Source organism: Borostomias antarcticus (genome assembly GCF_949987555.1).
Source record: "Borostomias antarcticus genome assembly, chromosome: 1".
In the NCBI taxonomy this organism is placed as follows: domain Eukaryota; kingdom Metazoa; phylum Chordata; class Actinopteri; order Stomiiformes; family Stomiidae; genus Borostomias; species Borostomias antarcticus.
This window is the reverse complement of record NC_140234.1, coordinates 40,949,059-40,959,050: the sequence shown is the minus strand read 5'-3', so window position 1 is coordinate 40,959,050 and position 9,992 is coordinate 40,949,059. Positions and strand designations below refer to the sequence as shown.

General features: G+C 49.8%; 1 protein-coding gene across 1 annotated transcript; it reads left to right on the top strand.

Annotated features, from left to right (window-relative positions):
- Positions 1-5,610: 5,610 nt before the first annotated feature.
- phox2a (paired like homeobox 2A) lies at positions 5,611-8,513 on the top strand (the record flags this gene model as incomplete). Its single annotated transcript, XM_084442014.1, has 3 exons — positions 5,611-5,830; positions 7,407-7,594; positions 8,004-8,513. The coding sequence occupies 3 exons, from the start codon at positions 5,611-5,613 to the stop codon at positions 8,511-8,513; spliced, it is 918 nt and encodes a 305-aa protein (XP_084298140.1).
- Between the last annotated feature and the right edge of the window lie 1,479 nt (positions 8,514-9,992).

Sequence of the window (9,992 nt, the reverse complement as noted above, 5' to 3'; positions counted from 1 at the left end):
TCTTCTCTCTCTCTGTCCCTCTCTCCCTCTCTCCCCCTCTCTCTCTCCCTCTCTCTCTCCCTCTCTCTCTCTCTCCCTCTCTGTCCCTCTCTCTCCCTCTCTCTCTTCCTCCCTCTCTCTCTCCTGCCACGCCCAAAGGTACCCGTCCATCCTCCTCTTATGGGGGAGAGAGTTGATCTTGGGCTTAGAGGGATTTGGGAGAGAGATATGTGGATGATAGGAGTCTCTCTGCTGGAGGCTGGCCCAACTTTTAACAAGTCAACTCTAACCTTTCCACTTCCACTATTATTAGCGTTTGTGTGTCTGCAGAACGTCAATTTAGCAAAAGTATTCAGAAGAGGATATTGTTTGACAGAGTGACATTTGACATGTTGTCGTTGTGTCCGAGCTGTATCGTCTCTTTTTCTTATTTCACCTCCACGGACGATCCTGCTTCTCCGAGCCCTACGGCCGACAGCAGGTGATGATGACGCCTGGCCCACACACACACACACACACACACACACACACACACACACACATCTAGCCTGGCCCGCGAGCTCTCAGCACCGCCCGGCGGCGCGCACCCCTGAGTGCTCCGATACCCGCGCGCTCCATTATCATATCTGTCCGCGCTCTTAACGGAGGATTTTCATCCGTGTTCTCCTCTCCTCACCCCCCTCCTCCCCTCCCCTCCCCTCACCCTTCCTCTCCTCTGTTCTGTTCTGTGGTTCCCCCTGGACGCTATACGAGGATCGATCCGCCATTACCCTTCTCAGCCCAGCTTATACCACGAATAAAGAACCTGACATTACACCATCTCCCATAGGAAGCGCCTCGACTTCCCTGAACAGACCGGGGGAGAGATTGGGCTTTTTGAATTTGTCCCCGGTGTTAATATACATCATTCTCTCCACGTGTATAGGTAAATAGAGTTGTTTCAGGCCTGTCTGTGACGGTGAACGCGGTAGGACTCGAGAAACGGACGGAGCCTCGCCAGACGCAACCTGCCAAAACCGCCCGGTCCAAACACGAGTCAGTCCCTTGGGAGGATTAGCATAACATGCGAATAAAAGCCCCGAAAACATACCAGTCTGCCCCCTTTCTCTTAAAGAAAGGAACAAATCCATTCTGCCTAATTCGAACCTTGCTCAGGGACAGCTCGCGTGGCAGATTGCAGTCTAATTAGTTTAGAGGGAATTTAATTCAATTAACTTTCCACAGCTCCGCGCGCCCCGCCGCTGGGCTTGCTTTCAGAGCGCGGGGCCAGAGCGCGAGATCTAATTAGCGTGTTTGGAGAAGCTCTCCTGCGCGCGGCCATCCCGGCTTCTCCAGCTGTGGTGTGTGTGTGTGTGCGTGTGTGCGTGTGTGTGCGCGCTCTCATGGGACCTCTAGTCTGTTTTAATCCTAAAAAGCCTTTTTTGTAGACCTAAAATGCCTTTATCCATTAGAATAATTTGACCCATCGTTGGCTGTGGAGATGTGGATAGCATAATAAAAAAAGCAATATTTGGCCAGGGTCTAGGCCGAAATAATATTGTTGTGGTAGGCCTAGCTAAGTCACCTATTTCTTTGTAGAATTAAACTTTTTGAACGTAATCTATTGATTTCAATTCGCACCTCTACTGAGGTTTTCGAGCAGTCGTCCCGTGAGATTTTGAGAAGTGTTGGAGATTTTTACTCTTAAAAAAGTCTGGTGTGTCCTTGCGGCTTGATGAGGAAAGATTGGGTCCATGCTGCTCTCTCGTCTCACATCTGAGACGGCAGTGCCCATAGGACCGTCTGCTGTGTGGGAAGGTCCCGTATGGCGGGTTCAGAGGTGAGTTTGCGATGTAAGTTAAACTGTTTCCAAAGTTAAATTCACTGCCTCGCCAGTTTTAGTCTCCCAAAAGAGCAGCGACCCTCTCCTGCGAGTTTAACGTTAAACCTAATCCCTTCAAAGAGTCCTAGTCTCCCAGCGGTCTTTAATCCGGGCTAATTCCCCAACCCAGGGGCGAGGAGGGTTCAACTTTGGACTTTTACATTCATGGGCGATTTAACGGAAACAGTAACGACGGTCTTTTGGATTCATGACGTCTGAGTCAACAGACACGGGAACAAAGGCCACAGCAGCTATCACACACACACACACACACACACACACACACACACACACACACACACACACACACACACACACACACACACACACACACACACACACACAGGAGCCACCCCGAGCCCTGGAGAGGGATGAGGGATTGGGAATATTCAAACACTTTCCCCCCAAAAGAACATTCCGTCAGACCGTAGCCTATCTATTCTCACGGCTCTTTTATTCGGGCTATAGGCCTATATGTAATAGCCTTGTGGCCCCTTGACCTCCGCTGCAGACCTAATTAATCTGTCTGTTGTGCATGCGATTCAAAACGTCTCATTTCAACCAAAACGGCACATCTCGGCGGAGTAATCGAATTCCTCGGGGTTTGGTTCGGCTTCTCCAGTCCTGTCCTTCTGACGGTAATCGTTTCCGATGGTCCTCCCATTAGAGCGGAGGCTGTCTCTCACTGCCGGTACCGGGCACCGAGCGGCGTGAGGCGTGCGGGGCGGGAAGACCGACGGCTGGTGAATGCAGATTGGGCTAATGAAGCCGAGGAGACACCGAGGGGCGCGCGGAGAGATGGATGAGACGGGGAGACTGGTGCCTCCGAGAAGGAGAGATGGATGGATGGATGGATGGATGGATGGATGGATGGATGGAGAGAGGAGAGACTGGGGGAGGAGATGAGAGATCAGTAAAGGATGAGACAGGAACAACCGGCTTCAGAGAAAGACTGCGCGGGAGGCCTGCCGGTATCTGTCCCGGGGCACGCGGCGGTGGTCTGGGTAGCGCGCGGGGCTGTCAATCACACGGGTCTGTCTGTTCGATCCATCAGAATACACGAGCAGACAAAGACCTGGACACCGGGCCGTCACCGGGCCCCCGCGGGTGCTGGTTGCGTTATTAATTGTTAATTGATTAAGAGGAATTTAGGCTATTTACCAGAGTCTATAGGCCTACCAGAGCCAGAATACAAATAGAATAGAATGTGTGCGAATAGGCCTACGCCTCAGTAAAACGATATTTGAATAAAGTCTCATATTCCCTTAATGACCCGTCATATAGGCTAATGTCAGATTAATTTAACCATGTAGACCTATTGCATTTCTTATTGAATATTAACTAATTCAGTTCCCTCTTTAGACTACAGGTCCTAAACTCGTTGTGATATTTAGCATCCAAAATATAGTCTATAGCCTAATCCCTACGCGGTTCAGCGGTCTCTTTTATGGGTTTATAAGCCTATAGTTCATGGAAAATATAGGCTCGTCTAATTTCACAATGTGGGGCCTGTAGGTCTGTAGGACTACTCTGGAAATGACGCTTCCATTTCACACAATTTTTCACCGAGCCTACATGCGTTTCACACGCGCACTGCAGGTAGCCGGTACCGTGGAAGCCTGTCCTCTGGTTGCCGACGGCCTTTAAATGGCCTAACATGTCAGCATTTCGTTCCGGGCCAACTCCAGATGTAGCTCGGTTATTGTACGGGCCTTGACAGGCAGCGGGCGGACCAGCGGCCAGGTGCTTCGTCCACTCGGCCGCACGGTCAGTTTATAAACTCACCCACACTGACACTGCGCTGAGGCGGCAGGTGAGGCTAGCAGCCTGCCCACCTGTGGCAGGTTCGCGGAAAAGTGTGTGTGTGTGTGTGTCACTTCATCACGTCAGCATCCTATCCCCTTATTCCCTCCGAGAGCGGAAGAAACGGCACTTTTCCGTTCACATTGGGTGCAGACGTAGCTGGCGCGTGCATATGATTTACCCGGTGATGGATGAGAGGCGGAGGCGGCGCGAGGGGGTCCCGTTGGCCCACCAGCCATTCAATACCGAATTACCGAAATGCACCGTGACGCACCCGCTCGAGGCAGTACGCGTCTCGCCGGGTTAGAGCCACAGAAGCGACAGATATCTGACTGGCGGTGCCGCGTCGCTGGCGGTTAGAAAGAAACACAAGAAACTAACACAGACCTCTCTACATTCAGCTCCACGAGAGCGGCCCAAAACACATCTGAAATGATGCGTCACAGCATATAACAGGCCTTCACCCTGTGTGGAAAATTCATACGAGAATGATGCGGAAATTGTTTGTTTTTTTTCGATCATCTGTAGACTAGGCTAACGAATTTAAACGGATTAGAATGGAACAGATTAATTTTGCATTGGTTTAGGCCTATAGCCATAGTTTAAAAATGTTTCAACGGAGACCGTGCAATTTGGCTATTTATTAAGTAGCCTTTATAGACCTCGAATAATCTATTAATGGTTAGTTTAAAATCAAACTCAACCCGAAGCCAATAATCGAATGATTTGGTAGTTCGACATGACTTAAAGTGCATCCACCCACCACACGCGGGCTATTCTATTCCTTCTGATTTGTTCTATTAGACGCGCGCGCGCACACACACACGCGCATACACACACACACACACACACACACACACACACACACGCACACACACACACACACACACACACACACACACACACACAGGCATAAAGTCTTTAATTGGCACTCAAATACCTTTATCAGCACATAAAACGGATAATTTGGATTAGGAGAATATGATTTGATAGCATAGTCACTCTTAATCATCCTCTATAACAGTCTCTCTCAAACAGCAGGGCGGCCGGACGGAGCCCACAGCTGAAACATGGTTCTCTTACAGCTTTCACAAAAGGGGTGAAACTCCGAGCGGAAAGGCAGAGGCTGACTGGCTAACCTCTCTGTCTCCCCGGGGGGGGGGGGGTGAAGTCCTTCTGGGGGCTGTATGGGTGGGGTTGTGTCTTATCACATGATTTTATGACACCCAACAATAACTTAAACCAATTTAATAGGCGTCAATGCACTTATGGAAGCCATAGGGATTGTTTTTCGGCTGCTCACTCGTAGTAAAACGACTGAGGTGTCACCGCGTTCACCCAGTCCAATAGCGCTCATGCTGAGAGACTAACTGATCAATATCAAATAAAAGCTTTTAATTACAGAAAATCAAAATCATATCTGGAGTTTCTTCTCTCATGAAGACGTCTGGCTGAGAGGGTTAACCTCACGCGCATCGGTGATGCCTGAGAGGTGGGAGGGGGCTGGCCGCGCGAGCTGCCCCCCAATAGACTCTCGAGACATTGTCATGGAAAGAGACCACCGCCTCGCCATTGTCTCGCGCTCTGCCAAGTTTATTATAAACGCTGCACGAGCAGCCCGGCGCGCTGTCACACGGAGCGCGAAGCAGTCGGTGAGGTCGAGAGGCAGAGAGTAGTGGACGTGGAAGAAAGACTAAAACGACTCAAAAAAGGCAACAACAAAATAGAGACCAAGGAGATATCAAGACAGTTTACCAAAAGAAAAACAGACTCAAGTCACGGAAAACAAGAAATCTGAAAACTAGTGTGGCGAGTAGGACTGATAGGCTAACCGAGACCTAACGGTCCTTGGAGATAGTCAAGAGACAGCTTTTACGCACTCTCTACGGCCTTGTTCACGATTGTGCCAGAACGCTGATTTTCGAACCGAAGATCCAGCGCTCACAGAGTTGGCTCCACGCGCCTCCATGTATAAAATGGATTACTCCTACCTGAACTCCTACGACTCGTGCATGGCGGCAATGGAAGCGTCGGCCTACGCGGACTTCAGTTCGTGCAGCCAGGCCAGCTCGTTCCAGTACAACCCGATCCGCAGCGGGTTCACCAATCCGGGATGCACGCCCCTCAGCACCGCGAGCTGCACGCTGGGCGCTCTGCGCGAGCACCAGCCAACACCCTATTCCACAGGTAAGAGCAGAGCGCGCGGGGCAGCGGCCGGGGGGCACGAGGACACACGGAGAGAAGAACGGAGATGCTCTGCGGGTTATAGTTATGTTGCCCATCGTCAATTTACATTTTTATGTTTGACGCTTTGATAGATAGATATGAACTTTAATAATCCCCGTAGGAGGAAATTTGGCATTTCAGCAGTGGAAAATTGCAGCAGGTTGGAAATGCAGAATATAGGCTACATAGTAGCGAAAGCATAAAAAAAGAACATTAGCCTAGATACGATAGATTATTTAGATGTGGTTAGAGGTGATTCGATTTATTATTTATTATAGGCTAATCAATATCTGTTTTGTAGCTTGACTGATTCTCCGAACAGCCCAAAGCCTACGGAATGAACATAACCGCAGTTTGGTTTAGCCTAATTATAGGCTACTAAATTAAACATCTTAGTTAATTTTTACTCGTAGACTAGGCCTATGCTTATTTAGCTGCAATTTAATCCTGTTGAATCAAATGACTCCGTTTAGCTCACATTCGTTCAGAACAAAAATTAACGGAGGAAGCATGAATATTTATCCAATAAAATGTCTTTATTTTTTTTTTTAAATCATCAATCAAAAGATTAGCCCATCCAAAGATTTATTTGAGTGACGTTCAATTTATAGGCCTTATAGTCTTTTTGCCTAACCAAGATCGATAGGAAATTAAACAAAACAATTTAGGATATTGTAAATATTTTCTTTTTATTATCTTTCATCAGAATGTTATCGGATTAATGTTTGTTAAATAGCCTAGTGTCACCAACTGTTAAACAGTATTCAATGGCACACAATTGTTGGTCTCTAGCCTAAATGCAGATAACAATTTCTCCTTTTAACATCCAGTACAAAGGACGTTTCCCCTCACTCTACTGAAATAACCTTTAAAACATTAATTAAATAGCCTATACTTTAATATAATATAAATTAAATAGGCCTGTCGCAATGCTCGCGCACTTTTCCTTTCCGTTTTGGAGAGCCTTTTACGCGAGAACAAACATCTTACAAACACTATTCATTTACAACAACTTGATCATCAGAGATTTTATTAGATATTTATATTTTATAAAATTCATTTTAAATAACGTTCAAATCACATTCAAATTAAACAGGTTTGCTATTAGGCTACTTATGATCGTTTCTGTCAACTTTCATTTAGACGACCATTAGTTGGCTACTTGATATTTATATGTATGAATATTTATGTAGCCTATGTATGTATGTATACACACACAAACACACTCTCATATATATATATATATATATATATATATATATATATATAATACATATAATACATATATATATATATAATACATATATATATATATATATATATATATATATTTACCTCTTTATTTGATGATCATATATTTAGTTAGTATTTGCATTATTTTTAAATGAGATATGCTACTAGGCCTATAATAAGCAAGTCAGTCAACGACTAAACATGCCGCAAACTCTTTGTCAGTCTTTGATGAGCCTTTTTTCCCATCTTCTCGAGTTATATTGGTCAAAACTCAGTTTTTTTTTGTCTGTGATTGATTCCTCAGTACCGTACAAGTTCTTCTCCGACCCCTCTGGTCTGAACGAGAAGCGGAAGCAGCGGCGCATCCGGACCACTTTCACGAGCTCGCAGCTAAAGGAGCTCGAGCGCGTGTTCGCGGAGACTCACTACCCCGACATCTACACCCGCGAGGAACTGGCCCTCAAGATCGACCTGACCGAGGCCAGGGTCCAGGTGAGACCAGGATAGCCCTGTGTTCAGTAGCCCGAGGCACATAGCCCTGTGTTCAGTAGCCCGAGGCACATAGCCCTGTGTTCAGTAGCCCGAGGCACATAGCCCTGTGTTCAGTAGCCCGAGGCACATAGCCCTGTGTTCAGTAGCCCGAGGCACATTGCCCTGTGTTCAGTAGCCCGAGGCACATAGCCCTGTGTTCAGTAGCCTGAGGCACATAGCCCTGTGTTCAGTCATTTGTTGTGGGAAAGACTAGTCAGAATACTTTGATCTATTATGCTCCCCCACGTGCTGTTTAATCAGCGATCATCACATGATCAATCACACTCTTCTCTGGTGGTTAAGTGGTTTTATATTAAATTGTTGAGTCGGATCATGTGTTGTAATAACGGTATTTCTCTGCGTCTCACAGGTGTGGTTCCAGAACCGCCGCGCAAAGTTCCGCAAGCAGGAGCGCGCCGCCAACTCCAAGTCGGGCCCGGGCGGCGGCGGGGGGAGTGGGGGGAGCAGCGGGAGCACCAGCAGCTCCGCGGGGGGGAAGAAGGGCGAGGCGCGCTCCTCCTCGGACGACGACGAGTCCAAAGAGTCCACCTGCAGCCCCACCCCGGACAGCACCGCCTCCCTGCCCGGCTCGGCCAACGGCAACATGGGCAGCCCCGCCAGCCTGAGCCCCAGCCCCGCCCCCGCCGGCTACGCCAGCGCCGCCGGCGGCTCCCCCGCGCTGCAGGGCCTGAAGAGCCCCCCCAGCTGGCCCGGCCTGGGCCCCTCCAACCCCAGCATGGCCACGCCCGCTGCCCAGGCCCCGCCCCCCGACCTGCTGAAGGCCTGGCAGCCGGCAGACAGTATGACCGGACCCTTCGCCGGCGTGCTCTCCACCTTCCACAGAAAACCCAACCCCGGACTCAAGACCAACCTGTTCTAGGACCGCAGAACCCTGGCTCGGGTTCCGCCCTCGCTACACAGACACGGTTCTCCTCCCTAGAGACTCTGTTCTAGAGAGGGGGGACGCACAGAACAAGACGTCTGTTATTCCTATCTATACCGCCCCCTATCTAGCCCCACCTCCTTAATTTATTACTCCCCAAGACTTTTCAGCAGAAGCCTGATGTGTGTGCGTGTGTATGTGTTTATGTGTGCGTGCGTGTGCATGAGTGTGCGTGTGTATATGTGTGCGTGTGTGTGTGTTTTTATCCGTGCAGGAGTGTATGCAGGTATGTGTGTGTTCTCACATTCTCACCCATGCATCGTCTAGATAAAGAAAACCTGGCCCCCCGCACCCCGTCCACCACACACACACAACCACACACACACACACACACACACACACACACACAACCACACACAACCACACACACACAACCACACACAACCACACACGCACACACACACAACCACACACCCACAACCACACACACAAACACCCACGATCACACACTGTTAGTTGTAAAGCATTAGCAGACATGGTGGTGCATGTAGCGGCCCCTCACAGCGTTGAGGGCTCGGAGAGGAATGGTAATGAGAGGGTCAGCAGGCAAACACAGAGACCCCCCCCCCCAGGACCAAACACAGAGACCCCCCCCCCCATCCAAGACCAAACACAGAGAACCCCCTCCCCAGGACCAAACCAGAGGACAAAACCCAGCCTGTTACAAGCAAGCACAACGTCCCTCTGAGCTCCTGACAGAGGGACCCCCGCGTCCTCACAAGAGAGAGAGCTCCCAAATCCAATTACCCACAACCCCCTCCCACCACCTTACTGCACCCCTCTCAATGACCCCCAACACTGCTACTACTGTCTCACTGTCTCTCAGACACACACACGCACACGCACGCACACACACACGCACGTACGCATGCCCACACACACACACACACACACACACACACACACACACACACACACACACACATACATGGATACCAACTCAAACTACGGATACCAATCTCATACAGATTCAGATCTTTATTTGTCACACACAAACGTTCAGTGTTCAGTGTTCAATCACAGTGAAATGTTGCTGTTCCACATGTCTTCACCTCCGTCAGCGCCAGCCCGGTTCCTCTACCCCAGTCCCCTGGTTCCTCTACCCCGGGCCCCTGGTTCTGGGTCCCTGGTTCTGGGCCCCTGGTTCCTCTGCCCCGGGTCCCTGGTTCTGGGTCCCTGGTTCTGGGCCCCTGGTTCTGGTTCCCTGGTTCTGGGTCCCTGGTTCTGGGCGCCTGGTTCCTCTGCCCCGGGTCCCTGGTTCTGGGCCCCTGGTTCTGGTTCCCTGGTTCTGGGTCTCTGGTTCTGGGCCCCTGGTTCCTCTGCCCCGGGTCCCTGGTTCTGGGTCCCTGGTTCTGGGCCCCTGGTTCTGGTTCTGGGTCCCTGGTTCCTCTGCCCCGGGTCCCTGGTTCTGGTTCC